The 20,962-nt window shown below is 42.3% G+C and overlaps 3 protein-coding genes across 4 annotated transcripts; 1 reads left to right on the top strand and 2 right to left on the bottom strand.

The window, feature by feature from the left end:
• Nucleotides 1-474: 474 nt before the first annotated feature.
• Nucleotides 475-4,828, bottom strand: sarm1 (sterile alpha and TIR motif containing 1). The gene is made up of 8 exons (XM_034115054.1): nt 4,221-4,828; nt 3,037-3,655; nt 2,646-2,858; nt 2,461-2,552; nt 2,061-2,387; nt 1,690-1,879; nt 1,341-1,462; nt 475-961 (listed from the first exon to the last, which is right to left on the bottom strand). The coding sequence occupies exons 1-8, from the start codon at nt 4,682-4,684 to the stop codon at nt 850-852; spliced, it is 2,139 nt and encodes a 712-aa protein (XP_033970945.1). The 5' UTR covers nt 4,685-4,828; the 3' UTR covers nt 475-849.
• Nucleotides 4,829-7,134: 2,306 nt separating this feature from the next.
• Nucleotides 7,135-12,333, top strand: vtna (vitronectin a). 2 transcript variants are annotated; one of them, XM_034115050.1, is made up of 8 exons: nt 7,135-7,243; nt 8,051-8,170; nt 8,388-8,831; nt 9,393-9,532; nt 9,635-9,791; nt 10,046-10,198; nt 10,287-10,835; nt 11,324-12,333. In XM_034115050.1, exons 1-8 carry the CDS (start codon nt 7,186-7,188, stop codon nt 11,440-11,442), a joined length of 1,740 nt encoding a protein of 579 aa, XP_033970941.1. In that variant the 5' UTR covers nt 7,135-7,185; the 3' UTR covers nt 11,443-12,333. The 2 variants fall into 2 exon arrangements, with proteins under 2 accessions (XP_033970941.1, XP_033970942.1); XM_034115051.1 differs by having other exon boundaries at nt 8,415-8,831; nt 11,324-11,779.
• scarf1 (scavenger receptor class F, member 1) lies at nt 11,908-20,874 on the bottom strand. The gene is made up of 11 exons (XM_034115049.1): nt 20,336-20,874; nt 20,063-20,124; nt 19,730-19,831; nt 17,659-18,199; nt 16,610-16,828; nt 16,094-16,222; nt 15,623-15,729; nt 15,347-15,458; nt 14,652-14,776; nt 13,795-13,932; nt 11,908-13,696 (listed from the first exon to the last, which is right to left on the bottom strand). The coding sequence occupies exons 1-11, from the start codon at nt 20,434-20,436 to the stop codon at nt 12,579-12,581; spliced, it is 2,754 nt and encodes a 917-aa protein (XP_033970940.1). The 5' UTR covers nt 20,437-20,874; the 3' UTR covers nt 11,908-12,578.
• Nucleotides 20,875-20,962: the final 88 nt, after the last annotated feature.

A 20,962-nucleotide genomic window follows, 5' to 3' on the forward strand; every position in this document is an offset into this window, starting at 1 on the left:
CAATTAAACTTCAAGTCAGCAGTATTACATGATTAATGTTGTATCAGCACTCTACAAGCCACGCTGTAACACAGATGGGATCTTTTTCACATTCAAGAAGTAAACGGTGCATATTTGACTTCTGTGAGCTCATGTGTGTATAGGTTGACTACAGAGTAGGAAAAGATCCTTAAATACTGGGTTTTTCTGATATGGGTTTTTCTTGTTGCCTGTACACTGCTTGAACCTGTATTTGGTTAGAATAGGGATGCAGTTATACAACATGTAGCTTTTTATACAATACTTAATGCCTCTGGTTTATATTGAGCCCACTAGAGAAACTCATCAATTGACCACATCTCTTAGAACGTTTCTTAACTATGACAACTCAAACATAGAAGCACAAATGTCAGTAAAGTCAGAGACCTGCTTTGGTCATATGAATGTCCAATGTATGAGTTCAACAAAAAGTGATTGCATATGATTTGTGATTAGTAACTGCTTCAAAGATTGCTAGTGATGATTTTGCTGGGGTGCCAACAGCGGCTGATCTATCACAGTTATTTTCCTGAGAGACAGAAGGCATATACTGTACCTGATCACACATATACAGCAGAACGAGGGTATATCATTAAAGGCTTACAGTTTATTATATACAATCTGAAATCCCCTTTAGATTTTCATTTATTGTTTGCATTATACTATGTCAATTTATATCAGGGTTTTGTGTGAGCATAAACATAGTCAGATTCACTTCACATGCATATGCATATGGAGCAGGGGAAAGCTGCCGCCCTTTTCACCGTAGGCAATGTTGAATTTGGCATAATTTAAAGTCATTATAGCTGAAATCAAACTTCAAATGTCAGCTTATTTCTTTTTCTGCACTTCGGGTGCATCCTTGCAGTCGATTTGGTCTTGCTGTTCTTTCAGAAATCGTAGGATCTTCTCGATCGTGGCCTCCTGATATTCGTGGGACCATCTGTGTCAAGACAAAGGTAACAAGCAATTCAAACCTTAAGAAGAATTAAGCCCGGCATATAAAGCAGATAAGTTCTCTAATGGATGTTTTTACATGAATCACAACAACAATAAAAGCCTCGTATTCATGAAATATTCATTAAAGAAATAAGAGATTATTTAAAAGATGAATAATGCTGGCGTTAAACTGTAGTTTCACACAGCCACAAATCGAACTAAAGTGGCTGTTAAACCTTTTTTAAAAGACATATCCACCTCCTTATTAGTGAAGAATGAGTGATGTGAAAATGTGCTGTCCCAATTACACAGATGTGCTAACCAACAAAATATTTTTACAGTTAAGTTTTGGTTTATTTAAGTTTTAAGAGCAGATGACTCACTTGATGCCATTGAAATTGAGAATTGACCTCATGTCCTCGGGCAGAGATATGGGTTCAGGCCACATGAAATTATCCGTGACAGGAACTATGTTCTTCTTCCCAGCCAAGGCGGTGACTATCTCCTGCAAGGTTAATGAGCATTCCTTTGAGTCTATAAAAACTATAAAACACTCAAATGTTCGACAGATGTAAACAGGGAAGGGGATAGGGATTATGAATGTGACAGTACAAACAAAATTCCCTAGCAGCTAAAGTATCAATAGGAATCCAGAATACGATTAAGGTGCATGGGGGGGTGAAAGCTTCAAGCAAAATGTTATAAAATACAGAAAAATTGAAAACTTCCAACCTTGTGCACCCAATCCTTCATGTCAGTGTCACCCATGCACTTGTCGAGTGCATTGGAGGACAGGACCAGAATGAAGTTACGTGCCCGCTGTACGCTCTGGATCAGTTTGTCCTCAAATTTTCCGGCCTCCAGCTTCTCCACATCTATAAAGACGCTATATCCTCGGACCTGCAGGTGCACCTTCAGAAGGCTTGGGACAAAAATGAGAAAGTACATTTTGTTGCACGTACCTTCTCTCCTTACTCTAAATCTAATCTAACTAGAGCTGCAACAATTACACAACTAATCAATAAGATGAACTTAAAAAAAAACATCCCCATCTATCTTTTAAGTAATTTTTCATGCATAATGTTTTGAGTTAGAATTCTGACCTTGCCAGCTGGGAGCCAGTAGTCCGACGGTAGCTGATGAAGACGTCGGGCCCTGCAGGCTGAGCATCAGTTTGGCATGGTTTTAAGGGCTTGTTGTTAGCTGAGAGAATCTTGGCTCTGTGGACACCGTTGTCTATGTGGCAATCGTTCTGGAGCTGCTGATCCGTCAGGCTCTTGAAGTTATCGCGATCCACTCCTGACTGGACCAGTCCGTAGGTGTACTGCCGGAAACGAGGGTCAACCTCCACTAACCAGTCAGCCATGTTGTTTGGGTCACATGTGGAGTAATTGGCATACGTCTTCAACACACACAGGTCTCTCAGAAACCTGCAGGATGAGACAGAGCAGCTGTCAGACTGCTGTTACATGACTCATATGTTGAAGGGTTTGTGGCACTTGCCTTTTGCGACTGAGGCCTGCAGTCATGCCCAGATCATGGCACAGCTCCTGGTCTGTGATGTTCAGCAGGAGGTCTCCATCTACTTGGAGCTCCTGTACAGCAAACATGTTAGAAATGTCAGACATAGTGTATAATATGTAGATCTTAATGCCTATATTATCTCTCTGTTGAGTAATAAAACATACCTGGAATCGGTCACAGTAGGCACTGAAGCCGACCTGCTGCAGCCAGGTCCGCACTTCACAGGTTTTCCAGTTGGGCACACATGACAGGATGCGTCTTGGCACTTCCTCTCCCATCACACTCAGTGCCCGCTTGGCGAGGCCACAGGCTGTACCGTTACTGGAGTACATCACCATTTCTTTTAGGCTCTGCACTGCTCCAATCTCTTGAAATATCTTTAAATAAACACAAGGGTCCAAGGACAGAGCGAGACAAATATATTAGTATTGGGCTATATAAATAAACTTTGATTGATTGATTGATTGATTGATTGAGAAGGTAAAACTAAGTCACATAAAAGCTACCAGACAATTATACATAACATTTTGAGCTACATGTGGATAGTGATGGTACCTTAGTATTGCCCTGACGAGACTTGATGCTGGCCTCCACACAAAGGTAAAAGGCTGCAATGCACTTTCCTTCCAGTCTTGTGCCATCCAGTAATGGCAGAAAATGCTGCAGGTCCGCTGCTGTCCTGCCCTGCATGTTGTCTGAACTGTCCAACAAACTGCGGGCAAAGTCGTCCGGATCTAAAGATGCAATAAATGGCTCCACCAGCTCCAGGGTTCCAGATTTCACCACCTCTTTCTCAATTTCTTGGTTTGCAGCTAACACAGTCACAGCCAGACATGCGTGGAAGCGAATGATTTCATCCTCTTTGGAAAAAGCCAGAGGGAAAAGCCACTCAGCTGCCTGCTTCTCAATCATCCATCTCTGGCAGCGGTGGCCTCCGTACATGGCACAGTTTGCTAGTGCCACGGCACAGTGGCGCAGCACTGTGGGGTCTGTGCCGCGGCACCAGAAGAGGAGGGCATCCAGGGCCCCGTTAGAGATAAGGTGGACAGACGTCTCCTCAGTGTGTTTGAACATGTGCTCCAGGATCCCCGAGACACTGCGAGCCAGCTGTGCATCTTCCTGATGTCGAGTGAGGTTGAGGACGACCCCCAGACCCATACGGGCTACATAATCCCTGTCAACAGAAGTTTATAATATTGATATCAAATGTTGAGTAAGTCAATCAGACATCAAGACTTTCTGCTGTTAATGTAAACATTTAATGGATTCTCCTGCAAAGGTGTTTGCTTTTCAACTGTGAGGATGGGCTACTATTATTGTTTTGATGTCATGCTAACTGTGACCTCTATGACTTTTTTGTTGCCCTAGAATCAACATAGATATACAAATAGTAGACAAAACACTAACACTGCCTTTAAAATGTACAAGCCAATAAAAACAGCCTTGCTATTTTTGATAAACCTTGGTTATATATAGCTACAGTAGGCTATGTCCTGGCTGAATCAGTTGGCATAAACATATTGCCTACTATTGTATTGCATTGCAGGATTGTACATTGTTTGTGTTATTTTATCAATCCCTGTACACAAACGGATTGCATATTGTCCAATTAAGTAGGCTACTAAAACACACACAACACATAACCTCATCATACACTGAACCCGTCAAAAATAAAGTATTACAGATTTGCATATTGCAGAGCTGCTGTATAATACTGTGAAGGTTTAAAAGTAGCTTACCTGTTCTCTGAGGTCAGTATCTGCTCCAGCAGTTTTGCAGACTCATAGGTGATCTCCAGAGCAGGATTCTGCTGAAGCTGCAGCAGCAGCTCCAGGCCTCCATCCAGCCGGATCCTGTTGCAGATCTCCTCGGCCACCTGACGCCCTACAGTGGGCAAAACCCAGGCCTCCTCCACCAGCTGGAAGAGCTCCGCGATGGCCTTCCGTGTTTCATCTGAATCCGAGGTCTCGTGCGAGGACTTGAGCCTCTTGATGGCGCAGCGCAGGGCGGGGAGGGCGCCGTCCAGAACCAGCTGGACATCGGCTCTGACGCCCGGAGACACTGCTTTAGGCTCGGATCCGGAGCCGCTCCTCCCTCTCTGCAGCCGGCTGACATATTCCGGGACTGTGAGTCTTTCTGAGCTGAACATGATGGAGAAATGTCGATAGAGCCTCCACAGGAAGAGCGTCAGAGACAAGAGCATCTACCAGCAGAACCACGTCCGTTTCCGTGTATGAAATGTTTTACAAAGGCCTCTGGCAGTGGCGCGAGCCGTGAGCTTTTACCTAGGCCCTCTGACCCCCACCAATTCCCTCGAAAAAAAGAAAAAAAAAATAGTTATTACGTCACAGCGTATACTTCAGCGGAATATCAAAACAACGGCCCAGGGTGCAAAACGCATCAATGACAGCGACCCTCTCCCACACAAAACAACACCTGGGAACCCCATTTGTGTTCTTTGACATTGAAAATGATATTGCATATATATTTAAAAAATATATATTTTTTAAAAATGTTTTTAAATATTATTTTTTAGAATATCTTAGGCCCTGACAGAGGGCCTAGAGGGCCCTGACGGCTCGCCACTGCCTCTGAGAGATCTGATGCCTCGGAGAAATGCGCCAACCAAGGCCTGATATCAGATGTAAATCAAAAGTGACAGCTTTCACCAATTTGCATCACCTCTCTCTGGTCGATGTCATCCCCGGCAGTAATCTGTAAACACTGATCAGCAGATCTCGGGCAGGTCACAGTAAACCTGCTCATAGTAAACAACTGCTTCTTTGTCTCTTTTTTCCACACCGACCAGAAAACGACTTAAAGCGTTGACAGAATCGAAGGGTCTTAAAGAGGCAACTCCTCCGCACCTCACAAAAAAAGTGGAGAGCCAATCCTCCTTGTTTCCTGGAAAATAAAACAGACTATTGTTGTCTGTGTTTGCAGACAAAGAAGATCTGTTCAGATTTTCTCCCACCTTTTCTAACGCACTGTAGCGGCTCGTCTCCCTGCAGAAATACAAAATATATTCACACTCTGTAGTGTCTGCACCTATCGCATCCTCTGGTCAGCATCCACAGGCTATCTGTATCTTCAGGGGTCTGCACCGCCCACCGGCTCCGGATACTTCCCGGGATGAACAGGAAAACAAGTACCCCCCCATAGACTGTATATATAAAGGTACCCCCTCCTCTTTGGCCCACAGCCGGTCACAGCTCTGTATGCTCAGGGATGTAAACACTGCAGGCCCCCTGCTGGAGGAACAGGAGAATAACCTCTGATTCAAAGCTCAAAAACTCCTAAAATGTGTTTTGCAACATTTCCGAGAAGACAATTAGCTCATACTAAATGTTTAATCAATGCCGTACCGAGCACTGGCACAGTTAAATATATGTATTGGAAAATAAAGAGATAATATGATACAGGTGCAGTACCACAAAAGTAATAAATATAATTCTCTCAATCAAGAAATCCATGCAAGCTTTACCCATATCTTTTGGCCATGTGAAACGTAAATGTTCCATTATTTTCTTGTTAGATTGGAAATTGTGAAATGTTAAGTGGATCCAGATATTAATTAATTAGTTGTTATGCCGCATGAGTTATGAATAAAAAAGAATGCATGTTTAGCCCACTTGGAATTTTAAAAATAACTCGTTTAAAAGTAATCACAATAATTATTAGGAAAAATATGACAAAATAAATTGAAAGCATGGAGAAAATCACATGGTTGCTTGAGACAAAATTGACTGTTCTGAAACCAGACAGAGGACTGTGATTCATGATTGAAATCATGGAGGCAACACGTGGAGGGAAGTCAGCTGACAAACTAATCTTTAATAGATTCAATAATAAAAATGTCCCTTCATTGCAGTGTACCATTTTAGACCTTAACATTGGGAAATAAATCCAGCAGAATATGGAGTAAAACTTAATAAATAAAAACAATTCAGAGACTTTGTTTCTGATGTCAGCCCTTATTTTTTCTGGGTAGAACGTTTTAAATAACAACCCTGGCTGCAGCCCTGATTGCTGTGATTGTAAAATGTCATTAAGGCAAATATAACTGCTACTTTCACAATACAAATTATAGTTCAATCATACACAGGACAAGGATGTCTGTTGTCACGCTTTCATGCTGCTGTAAAATGCTTTTACTAGCTCGTAACCGCATGTTAAACTGTTTTATTAGGTGACACAGCAGGTACTTTGCTTCCCTCTCTGTCTTCACTGAGGCCTCACATGCAAGTTACATGCTACATTCAGGTTTAGTCTTTTCCTGAAAGCAAGTAATGAAACAACACACATTCATGTTGTTCCCATAAGCTATGCTTCAGCCCTCCCGCTTCTACTAATTTTGTTCATTTTGTGTGTATGAATTATACTTCTTTGTTTTTGTATGAATTTAGTAGAATAAATAAAAATAAATGTTGTTGGATAGAAGCATTACTCAAACTGAAGAGAGAGACCTCTGCTCTGTGATCACTATAGGACACAGATTTGAGTAGAAACTCTAAAGCAACAGGGTCAGAGGTCACATTTCCTATCGACTTCTTTCTCTCTGTTTATTTGCTCCAATAGAAAGACGTTTGCAAATAAGGTTAGAGTAAACAAGGAAGCGGGGTGACTGACACATGTTTCCAATTATTGTGAGCATGCAGTGCTTCATTATTTCTTCATTCTGTCCTCTCACTCCGCAGAGACAACATGAGGCTGTGGGCCTTCCTGCTGCTCGCTCTGACCGCTCTGACTTTAGCGGCAGATGGTAAGTACAACTTTAAAAATCGCTTTTAAAGTTCAGAGAAGTGTTTGTATTCATTATTGGGAGAAATGTTACTGGTTGTTTTTCACTCTTGGTATAGTTTAATCGTGTTTCAGTAAGACCCGATAATGGGCCTTTTCTGTGTGTCCTGCTTACTAGTATACAGTGTTGAATTTAAAGCGTTAACATTTAACAACATACATATTTTTTGTTTATTTTACTATCAAAAAATTACACACATGTAAAGCTTTAGTCAAGACTGCTTCTAACAGGTAAATCATTATCAGTAAATCTAATGATTATTTCTCAAATTAATACATGAATTGTTTAGTCTAAAAAATTGTGAAAAATATGGCACTAATGACCAGAATACAAAATTATGTCTTCAAATTGCTCATTTTGTCTGAAACCAAGCCCAAAAAACAATTTTTTTTCAACATCTTCAACTTTATTAAACTTTAAAGAGCAGCATATTTTCATATTTATTTAATGTTTGCTTGATAATTGACTTTACAATTTAGCCAGTTCCAAAATAGTTGATATCTTTGAATCAACTACTAGTTTCTGCATTTATTACAATTATCAATACAAATAGGATACTATAGGCAGCCACTTAAAATGTTGAGATAAAAATCTGAAAAACTATGAATGATAATGGACAACATATTCAATTAGTCTTTGTTATTGACATGCTGCCAACGCCTTATATTTAGTTTAATCTCCAACACGGCAAATTCATTTGGTCAGAGGTGCAAAGAATACTGAATAAAACTATTTCTAATTTCTTTAACGCTGTCATTTCATCTTCAGAGTCGTGTATGAGTCGCTGTGAGAATGGCTTTAACTCAGAGAAGACGTGCCAGTGTGACTCAATGTGCAAATATTACAACAGCTGCTGCTCTGACTTCGAGGTCTATTGTGGCATGATGAGTAAGAAACCCCTCTTTAAGATACACTAATGTTGTGAGACAAACATTTCTGGTGAAATAAAAATCTGTTCTATATTTGCTCTTGTTTAACATTTAAATTAATCTTACTGTGCTTATGTATGCACCATCATACATCAAAGCATATGTGTATACCTACGTGGCAATAAACCAAATTCTGATCCTGAAAGTTGTTCATTATTATGACTTCCCATTCTCAGCTCGTGGGGACACGTTTGTGTTTGCAGAGGATGATGATGATAGTGAGCTTCTTCAAAGCACCACTCCCACTCCCTCGCCTCAACGCTCATCCCACAGTCTGTCCATCACTGCTACCGATCGCAAGCTGAAGCCCACCGAGCAGCCCATCTCAGACTTTGGTCGCAGACAACAGGAACAACATGAAACAACTCTAGAAATGACCAGACCCCCTCGACTGATGGAAACAATACTTCAGAAAATCCCTATAACACCCGTATCGAAGATAGTGGCGACTGCACAGATAACAACTGAAACCCCTGTGACTGAGGCAGCAGTTGAGACCACCACCGGCCCCGTCACAACAGCCACCACCGAAGCCCCCGACCCAGACGCTATGGCCTGCAGCGGGAGGCCTTTTGACTCCTTCATGCAACAAAAAAATGGCTCAATATATGCCTTCAGAGGTGAGTGATCCCTTCATATTTAAATGTAGAGAGTGCAACTTCAAGCGAGCCATATTGTGCAGCTGTACTAATGACTGAAGAGGTCCACATTTGTATTTGTTTCCTGCCAAAACAAACAAAGCCTCAACAACAGATTTGCCAGTAATGGTCACATGTTGTTCCTGCCCAGGGCCTAATTCAATAAAAAAAATAAACTGCTGTGTCATACTGGAAAAACAAACCCCTTAATATCCGCCTAATAATAATGAATCCTATCCTTTAAGAAGAATATGCTTTTGTTGGCATGCAGTGCATTTGAACTCTGTTCTAGTTTTTGATAATTGTGTTTCGCTTCATTACATTTGTATAATTCTCATTCTTTTAAACATCACCTATATGTAATTAGTATTTTACTTAATTGTATGCAGAGTGTTGTCTGGCTCTGAACTGAGTATGAATGTTATTTTATGTTTTTTAATCCAATAACTGTTATAATGTAATGTGTTGGACCCCAAGAAGATTATTGGAATCCTTTTCTGTCGCGGTGAAACACACTTGTGACCTTCTGTGTTTTTTTTCTAGGGGAATACTTTTTTGAACTGGACAAAAAGACTGTTCTTCCTGGTTATCCAAAGCTCATAAAGGACGTGTGGGGCATCAGCGGGCCGATTGATGCTGCCTTCACCCGCGTCAACTGTAAAGGGAAGACTTACATCTTCAAGGTGAGGACTCAGCAAAGTATCTTGTATTAATAAATCATGTTGCACATTTCCTTTGTTTTGCTTTGATAATAATTGTATGTATTAACACAAAACCTTCCTCAGGGAAACAAGTACTGGAGGTTTGATAACGGTGTGCTGGATGAGGACTATCCTCGAGATATCAGCGTGGGCTTTGACAAAATTCCCGATCATGTGGACGCAGCGTTTGCTCTGCCGGCTCCTGGTCACAATGGAAAGGAGAAGGTCTATTTCTTCAAAGGTACTGATAATAAAATAATAAATCCAGGTATATTCTGTATAATCTTCGGTTTTTGAACATATGGAAAGAAAATCTCACTTGTTCCTAATAACAGGTAGCAATCATTTACCTAATGATAGGCAAACATATGCCAGGTTATATTACTTCTTTATGAAAACATATTTTAAATGTATTATGAAATAGAAAAAATAACCTTGTGAATTAAAAAATAAAGTGTATATCTTTTCAATAAAGCATCTTGTTGGTTTCTCCAGGTGATCAGTATCACACATACGAGTTTCTGCACCAGCCATCCCATGATGAGTGCATCACCATGTCAGAGAGCTCTCCGCCCCTAATGTTCAGACGCTACACTGACGTATACTACAACAACTACGAACGTGTCATCAGCGAGCTGTTCTCTAGCTGTAAGTTGAGTCAAATTATAGATAATGAGATGCAGATGTAGATGCACGTGTTGCTACAAGCTTACCGTTTTTTTCTTCTCTTCTCTAGCGCCTCAGCATCACGACAAACACCACTTCATTGACAAGGACTGGAAGGGCCTCAAGTCTCCAGTGGATGCTGTCATGGCTGGCAGGATGTACGTCCCTCCAGTGAGGCCCGCACGACGCCGCAACGACTACCAGCCTGGGCAGCCTCGGAACCAGCAGAACGGGCAGAATTACCAGCAGTACGGTCAGCAGTACGGTCAGCAGTACGGTCAGCAGTACGGGCAGCAGCACGGGCAGCAGCACGGGCTGCAGTGGGCTCATAGGAGGCAGAGCCGTTCCCCCTACTGGGGCTCCACGGCTGAGCAGGGGATGAACATGGGCCAGGGCTTTGCAGACAGGGGGATGGACATGGGTCTGAGGTTGGCAGAGAGGGGGTTGGAGATGGAGGAGAGACTGGGACGAGACTGGAACAGACAATGGGATCAAGACTCGGACCAGGACAGACGGAGAGGCGGGACCCGGCAGAACAACAGAGGCAACCACGACTCCAGAAACGTTGGGTCCGTCTCCAGGAGTCTGCCCATACAGAGCGTCTACTTCTTCAGAGGAGGTTGGTGCACTTTTAGATTAATAAGAGTCATAACAAACTATTTAACAACATGAATTCTCACACAAAAGCCTTTGTCTTGTCTAAGTTGAAATGTGGGCTTGTTCCAGATAGATGAAAGAAGACCTGTCTGGGATGAGTTCCAGAGAGAAGACTGGAACTCATTCAAATATTATTTAATCAAACTTTCCCACAGAAGGTTTATGTAACTGTGTTTTGTATTATGCTGCCAAACAACATAAGAAATCGCCTGCAGTGTATTTCAGCCTGCCAGTATTTTTATGAGCCGTTTTATGATTCACCAAAAACAAGAAAAAACAAGTATAAAGGAATCCTTTGATTAATGCTGACGGCTATGACAGATCCAAAGTACGGTTGATTTATCTTTACCAATTAAGTGTGCTTTACGTAACACAAAAATGACAAGCCCGGCCTGAACATGTGCTGCTCCAGAGAGTGGAAATGAATGAGTTGTTTTCTGTGTTTTCTAGAGTCGTACTACAGAGTGGACCTGAAGACCAAGAGAGTGGACCCAGCCTCGCCTCCGTACCCCAGATCCATCGCCAAGTTCTGGCTCGGCTGTTCAGACACCACCGGGGCAGAGAAGTAGTTGCAAAATGTTTTGTTATTTTAATATGACCACTAGGACTACATTTGTATATAACTGATTATTCATTTTGCCCTGAAACTGGCAGTGTTGGCTTCTTGTAAAGTGTGACACTAAACGAACCGCTCGTCAACTTCAGCAAACATTGGAGATCAATGAAGGTCCAACACTGCTGCTCTTCACCGCCGTAGTGTTTTAGCATGTCCAAAGTTCAATTGGTGGATTAAGGTTATCTCATCTGTTCTCAAAATCAGCTGACCGACTTAGTTAAACAACTATAAGGACTATAACCTCAATTTGGAAATCCAGAAGAGATTGGATACTCTAGTATTATTCTACAGGTTTTCTGTTCCCATGTCTTTGTTTTGGGGTTTATAATATTCAAGAAGTTTGTTACATTCATTCCAAAACCAACACAGATGGTAAATCAGGGACTTTTTTTCTAAACCATGTATCTACACATGTTTATTTTCCATTGTTTAATCATAAGCATACAGTAAATAACACAATATAAACAGGGTTGATGAGACTTTTCATCCACAAAGGGGTCATAAAAATGTGGCACGTGGTCGTACAACAATCGTAACAATCTCTAAAAATGCAATAATGGCGGTTTATGCTAACAGCAGCATTGTGTAACTGCAAAGGTCAGAGAGCAGCGGCAGATCAGACTTTGACTAGAGGTCGTAGAAAACATTGTTACAATTATAGTTTTCTGATATCTAAGGGCTAGTGTAAGAGGGCAAAATATAATTCCAAATCATACTACAATGACAAAGCAACCTTGTTTACTTTATATGTTTTTTCACGGATCTTTGAACAATGTATTTGATCAGCATATTCACAACCTGTTCCAACTTGTACGATAACAAATAAAAACGTCATATATTTAAAGTATTTGTTTTGTATTATTCATCTTTCAACCTAAATGATACATTTGATACGTTTTAGTATATATTCTGGAGGCTATGTAAAGGTATATTTTTTCATCATAAATGCTTTGTAAACCTTAAATCATGTAATACTAGAAAGAAATAATTCAAGAGTTTTCTCTTTCGTGCCTGTAACATTGTAATGAGTTGACAGAGTAATAAATAAGCAGTCCTGTTGAATCAGAGCTGCTGACAGTTTCTCTGAGGTCATGTGTGTTTAATTATGACATTTTCATAGCAGGGCTCGTCATTCACACTGACCACCGCTCCTTCGTTGGCGATGACCTCAGTGAGACTCTCTGCATCTCCTGCTGCTCCCACGGTCAGGTAGGGGCCCTCAGTTTTTCCCGAGGTGGGGTCGCCGCCCTCCACCCTCAGATGTGACCCTGAGTCAGCTAAAGCCAGCTCTGGCACGCTCTTCAAAATGGACGACAGCGGCCTTTTTGGAGTGCCGCTCTCTGAGGATGTGTCGTTCGCACCAGCTGTGTCAGGGGTGTTAACAGAAGCATGCTTTCTCCTGATTGGCTTACATATTCCTACTTCCCCCGCAGGCGGCGCCCCCTCCTCCCACACGCTCGCCCGCGCTCCCAGCTTCCTCCTGGGGGGTTTGACGATAGCTTCTGCTCCTTTGGGCTTGGGCCTGCTTACCTCCTGCTCCCTCTGTCTCTGGAGGCTTCCGATGCGCCGCAGCATGGCCTGAACGGGACCCTCAGAGCTCGTCTCCGTCTTGGACACGGGCCTCCCTGCCTTACCCACTGTCACATACACCGTGGTGACCTTATTTAAGACCCCCCCCTGAGCATCAGAGGCAGGTGTCGGCAGCTGGGTCCCTTTATGAGCAGCTGTGTTGGACATAGTCCTCCTTCGTCCTGAGGCACCAGGGACCTGCAGGGTGGTCCGGGAAGCGGTCCTGTCTACTTCCTGGTCCCCTGCATCGTAGTTAGTTTCCTCATATTCTGTCTCCTGCACATCCCCATCATCGTCACCCTCATGGTCCTCAGCTCCATCTTCCTGCGCAGTTTTAGAGGCACTTCCTTGACTTTGGAGAGCAGACAGCATCAGAACACCCCAGGGTGACTTGGGTTTGTTTCGCAGGTGACCAGGGAGAGCGCCGGGGTCCTGAGCCGAGCCACGCCTCTCTTTGGGGCTGAAGCGGGTCCCCTCTGCAAAAGAAACAGAAGGCCGCTTGGACTTGGCGATGCTGGAGGTGCGAGGGATGTTGAAGGGCGAGGTGATGTCCTCACAGCTGAAGCCGGAGGGGTCCATGAACATGTTGCACTTCGAGCTCATCTCGTGGAACTCGCCACCCGCCACCGAAAGGAAGTCTGCCAAAGAGAGGGAGAAAGAAAAGTAGGGCGACATAAGAGGAGATATTCTGCTCATTACAAAAGTATTGCAGTGTGAAGTCTGTCCCTGTTCCTACCTTCTCTGGGAGGGACACAGTAGAGCGCCTCCCCTTCCTCCTCATCACTGTCGAAGGACGACCCCTCCGTCACCCAGCCAGACGACGGAGGCTCAATGAAGCTGTGGTTGAACGTCAGCTCTGGGTCATGGTGAGACACTGTGTGTGAGAGGAAAAATTCAAAAGATAATCTTAGTCGAATCCATACATGGCTTGTTCTACAGTATACTAAAAGGTTATGGCTTTTAAGGTAAGGTTTGAAGAGACACCTTTTTTTGCACTGTTATATTTTCAGTTTGATGTAAAAAAAAAAAAACTTTCATAATGAAAAGTGTGTACATGTTCTGTGAAATTTGGGTAACAAATGTATTTTTATTTCCATTTTCCTTAATAACTAAATCAAACCCTGCTTGAATATTTCACAAATCCAGGAACAGCTGGACTTTTTGACTAAAAACAGCATCATGTTTTATGATAAATGTATCTATTTTATTTGATTCCCAAGAGGCTGTATAAACACACTTGATCTGTAAGTCAAGAACTAAGTGTTGTAAAATGTTGTTCAACTAAGGGCTGTAACCCAGAAGAAGAAGCAAACTGATGATAAACAGTAACTGGTTGAGCAAAGCGACTCAAATTTGACAGCATATCATGCAGTCATTCCTCCACAGAAAGTAAACCACATTGTCCGTCACAATGTAACTGAACTCTTAAAGAGAATAGGTTATTCTTTGTGAATTTCAGAAAGGTCCATCTTGTCCTTTGTCTTCCTTAAATATATGTGCAACTTTTGTATGTAGAGTTACAGTACACAATCCATGAATTACAATGTATCACTGTTTTATGCAGCATGACACTATAAATGCTGCAGGACTGACCTGTGACACGGGGCAGGCCAGAGGACCAATCAGAGATACAGGGCAGGGCCGCTCCGATGTTGGCCAGGACGCTGTACACGTGATACTTCATCCGGACTGACCAGCCTCCCTCAGCCACAGTCGCCCTGGAAGAAGGAACGTTTATATTGTATGAATTGAACACTATTGCACAGAATGCACAGTGCCCTCTCTGTATTGAATTTCTTTCAATCGGGGCTGGCATGATAGCAGATTCTGACTACACGATTATTGTGGCCAAAATAATTCAAGGTAAATATTGTCCCAATATATTGAAAACATTTGAAAATAATTTAATAATAAAAAATACTTTCAGTCAAATTCATCTCTGACGTTTTCGGCAAGTCAGTTAAATCCAAATGAAAGTGTAGGGAGGCATAGAGAGACTACCATAACTGTAGAAATGTGTACAAAAAGAACAATTACAGTAATGGTTACTGAAAAGGCCCCAAACCTTTAACACAATATTATCATATAAAAGTAAATGCCAGTACATGGAGGCACTCCTACTTTCCACCATTAAAACTGTCATTATTATACCAAATTACACAATCTAAAAAATATATAAAGTTAAAAAAACAGAGCTTGTTTCCTTGAGCTGTAGAGGGACAGGCTCACAGTTCAATGGTGGTATGTGAAGTGAACACACTATTGATAGGGAGCAGCGAGGTACAGACCTGTCTTTGCCCCCGGCAGGAGCCCCTCCACAACACAAACAGCAGCAGAGCACAGCGAGGAGCAGCAGGAGGAGAGGAACCAGCACACCTGCTATCACTGCAGCCCTGCCACCTAAAACACACACACACACACACACACACACACACACACACACACACACACACACACACACACACACACACACACACACACACATGATAAAACCTTTTATTCTATTTACCTATCCATGCACTAGATACACAAATGTATTTTGATAGACATATGGATGGACGTACTGTTGGGACACACTCCAGTGACTGGGTCGCAGCCGCCCCCCTCCCCACAGTCACAGGCGGAGGAACAGTTGAAGCTGAACTGCAGGGCGGGGCAGCTACTGTTACAGCTGGGAAATATACAGAGTCATGCAATTACATCACAGCACAGAAGTAATCCTATGCATGAACACTGAGTCATTTTCTATTTCAGTGTGCAGTGAAAAAATACTGCTATAAACATACTGTGTCTTAAAGAAGAAAATTAAAGGGACCATAACTGTTTGGGGTCAATGAGCATCAAATTTGAGTGGGCCTTTACTTGGTTAGAGACTCACACATTTGTCTCAGTTGAAATATTTGCACATACATCTATCATATGCTCCAACAAAGGCCTTTATCATCAAACATATCGGACATTTTCAGGTTTTATAACTCAACAGGCATGACTTAAAAACCCAACATAGAGTAAAACCGTTTGAACATTATGCTCACCTTTCTCCTGTAAAGCCGGGCTGACAGACACATCTTCCTGTCACACGATGACAGTTACCATGGAAACATGGGCTACACAGGAAACCACAGGCGTCTCCAAACGTCCTGTTAGTGCAGGCCTCCTCGCACCTGGGCGAAGGGAACAAGGACATAAATAATCATTTTACACGCATTTCCCATCTTTAACCTTTATCTCACTACATGTAAAACTGTTTAAACAGATTTCCACTATTTTATGGATATTGTCGTAGAAATCTAAGCACTAATGGACATTGCAGGCAGAAAAAAGGGCATGATTGTCCATCTTTATCACACACTCACTCCCAGTTTTATAGTTAAAACACACACTATAATGCTGGTCACTTCAGGAATGTGAAGATGGGAGCATAGATAAGATCAAGAAGCAAACGTCTTCAAACATCATACCATTAGTTCTGCATAGTACATTCACTATAAACCTTGTTACCTTTAAGTTACAGCCAACAATAAATGGTTTAAATAAAACATCATCCAGACCTGGGACCAGTCCATCCCGGATCACACCTCCAACAGTTCCCAGTTTTTGGGTCACAGGGTTCGTTGTTCCTGCAGCGTGGACACTCCTCCAGGCAGCCGTCACCATAGGAACCAGCCGGGCACGTCCGGTCGCATCGTGTCCCGTTCCAGCCGGACTCACAGGCGTCACAGGCGCCGTCAGTGTCCGAGCAGGGCCGGTGGTCTCTGCAGAACCCACAACTGAGGACAGGAGACGACAGAAAGAGATTCATAGGTGTTCAAAGGGGACATATCAGGCTCATGATCAGGTTCATACGTTTGGGTTTGTACTAGAACACGTTTACATGCTTAAATGTTTAAAACAATGACATTATATATCTCATACTGTCTATCTTAAAATATTAACCTTTGTATCAAATGCTTTGTGTTAGCGCATGTCTCTTTAAGACCCCTCCCACATGTCCAGTCTCTCTGATGGGCCAGCATTTTCCTGTTTCATGTCTCTGCACCTTCATAACAGCAGAATGACTGAAACAGCTTTGTAGGAACACTTTTCTACGTAGTATAGTGTATCTTGTTCTCTTGTTGCTGGTCACTAGAAGTTACCAGACGCAATTTAAATGTATTCATACAACGATAGTAAAGTATCTTGAATCTTGTGATATCAAAACCTTACAGAAGTTTTTGCAGGCCACACATATATATCCTTTTGCAGCACATCATGCACTTTTATTCTCGGATGGGAATTTTTTTATGTATGTCAGCTTATTATTTTTAACGTTTCTCATATACTAGTTTTTATCTTATATGCTTGTTTGTATGTATAGTTTCGTAATATTTAAGTGTGGAGGGCTGAGCGTAAGTATTTCACAGTACAGTCCCTGTTTAAAACTGTATATGACAATAAAATATCTTGAATCTTATTGTGGGCTGTGTACATTTGTATTGTGAACTCCATGGATTGATAACATTGATTCTTTAAAAGTAATAATATAGCACAAATACAAATACATTAAATATTACTATTTACAATATGGCATTTTGAATCAAAAAGCTATATCTACACAAACCTCCTTTTACAGCCACTGCCGTATTTCCCAGCTTCACAGGGCTGGTTGCAGTAGACCCCCTGGTACCCCGGCTGGCACAGGCACTGTCCAGTGTTCGGGTCACAGGTGCTGTGTGTGAGGTCACAGTTACACCTCCGGTCACAGCTGGGCCCCCACCAGCCTGCCTCACACTCACACACACCTGTTCGCTGATTACATTGGGACAGGTAGCAGTTGCAAGCGACGGGACATTTCAGCCCCCAGTGGCCCCTGTTGCACTGACACCGGCCTGTCAGCTGGTCGCAGCCGGGACCTGCAGACCCCCCGCTGCCGCACTGGCACGGCTTGAAGCAGGTGGCCGTCCACCAGCCCTCGTCACAGGAGCAGTTCCCGTGGACGGGGTGGCAGTGGCCGTGCCGGACGCACTTGCAGGGGGACTGGCAGAGCGGGCCCCAGCGGTTGGGGTTGCAGGTGCACTCTCCGGTGACGGGGTGACAGCGGCCGTGAGGGAAGCACTCACACACCTTGCGACAGTCCGCAGCCCAGAACTCACCGGGACAGCCTGGAGACAAATGAACAAACACAGAATAATACAACACCAATACTGCACTTAAAGGTATCCTATTATACTATTTTTAGGCATATATTATAGGTCTCAGATATATAAAAATATGTCTATGAAGTGTTTTGCTCAAAATAACAGATCACCAATTCTAGCCATGCCTCATACCCCTCTATTTCAGCCCTGTTAGAGAAGTGCTGATTCTGGGTCGGTAGCTAAAAAAAAAAAAAAAAGGAGGGGGAGCTTATGCAGGAGAATTCTACCGGCAGATACTCAGCTAAATGCTGCCGTGATGAAACGCCATATCATGTTCAAAACCACATCAAGGATTATTTCTGAAACAGTATGGAGCTCAAATGCTTTTTCTCTTGCGGGTTCACCACAAGGTGAGTTCCTTTTTTTTATTTCCTGCTTTTTTACACATACTCTCTCCAGTACAGCGTTAGCTCTGAGTGTTAGCGATGCTTGCTAATGTAAACAAAGACCATATTACTTCCAAAACGCTTTGCGCATTGTTTCTGATAGCCCCCCGTTTTTAGAGATGTGGGTACGGAGGAAAAGAGAGAGGGTTTTGTTTTCAGACACTTTGTGAGTTCCCTTACACACCGGGGACAGATATTTATATATAGAAGACATAAAAAGTGCATTTTGCATGATAGGAGACCTTTAATACTTTCGTATAGGGATGGAATTCAGTCAAGTCCTGTTTTTAGTAGAATTTTGAGTTACTTGTGCTCAAATTGACTAATTAGATTGTATGATACTTCAAACATGTCAAGGATAAATATTGTACTATTTACTCCAGTCAATTCATATGTTTGTTTAAATAACTAACTATGTTGTGATCATTGTATTTGCCAAGTTGAATGTAGAGCTAAGTTAAATCTGGCTTTATGTTGTGGCATGTGCATAGAAGATATTTGTACACAATTAAGGTTTATTTATGGTGTAGTTTTTGAGTGGTCTGTAACTGAAACATTGTTACTCTGTATTTATTTTTCAGTTCTACAAAAAAGTATGTATGGATACGTAGAGAGGAAAAAGGAAAACTAAATGGAACATTAAAATGTATCTCTCATGTTCGAATTCTTTGATCTTCTTGTTAGCTCTAAGTTTTTATGTAGATGGGACATGCATTAGGGACAGAATAATAGCAAAGAGTAAGTTAAAAAAAACTTTTGAAACAATCTAACAATGTGCTAATACCCATATACTGCATGGATAATAACATATAAGTCATCGGAGCAATTGCTCTGCATAAAAAGCTATTTATTTTTAAATACATCGAGCTGTACTTTTTGCTTCAGTAGGACAAATTCAGCACCTCCAGTCATAAAGGGGTATTTTCACATGGAATATAAAGGTTACATTGTTAAGATTTGAATACTTTCTATATAGGTTTCATACAAGAAATTAACTTTAGTAACATTCGGCGGCAATGACTTATGTTATTGTGCTCAAATATTCACATTCTCTAAAACTAACACAGACATTAATAAATCAATGCTCCAATTGTTTCTTGCAACTCACGTGTTTTACAGTGAGCTCCGAAGTAGCCAGGGGGGCAGCGACACACCCCGGGATACACACAGGTCTCCTCCTTTAGACAGGCCTGCTCACCCTCACACACAGCTACACACACACACACACACACACACACACACACACACACACACACACACACACACACACACACACACACACACACACACACACACACACACACACACACACACACACACACACACACACACACACACACACAATACCAGTGAATGAGACAACAGGAAAACTAATCCAATATGGAGGCAGTAAAAGCATAACTCCTGCAGATTGTCGTCCATAAGAATAGTTAAAACTCACGTAAGGTGCACTCTGTTCCCTCTTGACGCCACCCAGTGCAACAGACCAGGGTGGAGGGGTCCCTGAATATACCAAAAATAATCAGCCTGACAAATCTGAAACTTAACAAAACTCCAGGAAGAACCGACTAGCAATAGCCTGATAAAACAATTAATAGGAGAAAATTTACATTTTAGCCGTCTAGTTCAATCCTTAACTCCTTGAAAAATACCTTGGCTGTAAAGGTTACAATTTGTCATAGTATTATTATAATGCTTTTTTGTGAAGTTGTACCTGATATTGTGGCAGACGTTTTTCCCAGCAGGATCCAGTGTTTGTGAGGAGGACAGCGAGCAGCAGAGCAGAGCACTCAGAGCTCCGAGGAGAAGCTTCATCTCCACACAAACTCCGTAAATAAAACCCAGGAACCAAATGTCTTTCTGTCTCTTTATGTCCAGTATGTCCCTGACTTTCCTCTCAACTTGCTCTGCTTCCAGTCAGAGGCAGTGTCTCTCTTGCTGTGTGCCCTCCACCCTTCCCTGCTCCTTCCTCTCCTGTGAGTCGTCTTGTGGCTCCACAGCAGCCAAAGAGGTCAAAGCCCCCAGGTTTCCTCTTCCCATTTCCTGGGGAAGTCAGAGCCACTTCCTTCTATTCAGCCAGACACAGAGAGTTTTAAAGATGGTCGAACACTAACACATGAAAATCGCCGCACACACTGGTGGGGGCACGTAGAAATGCAAACACCCAACCCTGAGGTTTCACCTTTTCCCAGAATCTATTGTTGACAGTCATTCAGGAAATGATGAAGAACGCACTCCTTATAAGTCTGGACCAAAGATAATCATGTCATCACTTCTGCTTTCATTCAACAGCAGTAACAGTTAGTGCACAGTGCCAATTGAATCAATTGAATCATGGGAA

This window comes from Trematomus bernacchii, unplaced genomic scaffold (genome assembly GCF_902827165.1).
Source record: "Trematomus bernacchii unplaced genomic scaffold, fTreBer1.1, whole genome shotgun sequence".
Taxonomy (NCBI): Eukaryota; Metazoa; Chordata; class Actinopteri; order Perciformes; family Nototheniidae; genus Trematomus; species Trematomus bernacchii.

Coding starts and splice junctions, on each gene's coding strand:
- sarm1 (XM_034115054.1), bottom strand. CDS start 4,684: ATGCTCTTGTCTCTGACGCTCTTCCTGTGGAGGCTCTATCGACATTTC. Junction 1,463..1,689: donor TGAAGGATTGGGTGCACAAG/GTTGGAAGTTTT, acceptor TTAACCTTGCAG/GAGATAGTCACCGCCTTGGC. Junction 962..1,340: donor CTCAATTTCAATGGCATCAA/GTGAGTCATCTG, acceptor GTCTTGACACAG/ATGGTCCCACGAATATCAGG.
- vtna (XM_034115050.1), top strand. CDS start 7,186: ATGAGGCTGTGGGCCTTCCTGCTGCTCGCTCTGACCGCTCTGACTTTA. Junction 7,244..8,050: donor TCTGACTTTAGCGGCAGATG/GTAAGTACAACT, acceptor TTTCATCTTCAG/AGTCGTGTATGAGTCGCTGT. Junction 10,836..11,323: donor CGTCTACTTCTTCAGAGGAG/GTTGGTGCACTT, acceptor TGTGTTTTCTAG/AGTCGTACTACAGAGTGGAC.
- scarf1 (XM_034115049.1), bottom strand. CDS start 20,436: ATGAAGCTTCTCCTCGGAGCTCTGAGTGCTCTGCTCTGCTGCTCGCTG. Junction 20,125..20,335: donor AACGTCTGCCACAATATCAG/GTACAACTTCAC, acceptor TGGTATATTCAG/GGACCCCTCCACCCTGGTCT. Junction 16,829..17,658: donor GGCAGTGGCTGTAAAAGGAG/GTTTGTGTAGAT, acceptor TCCTGTCCTCAG/TTGTGGGTTCTGCAGAGACC.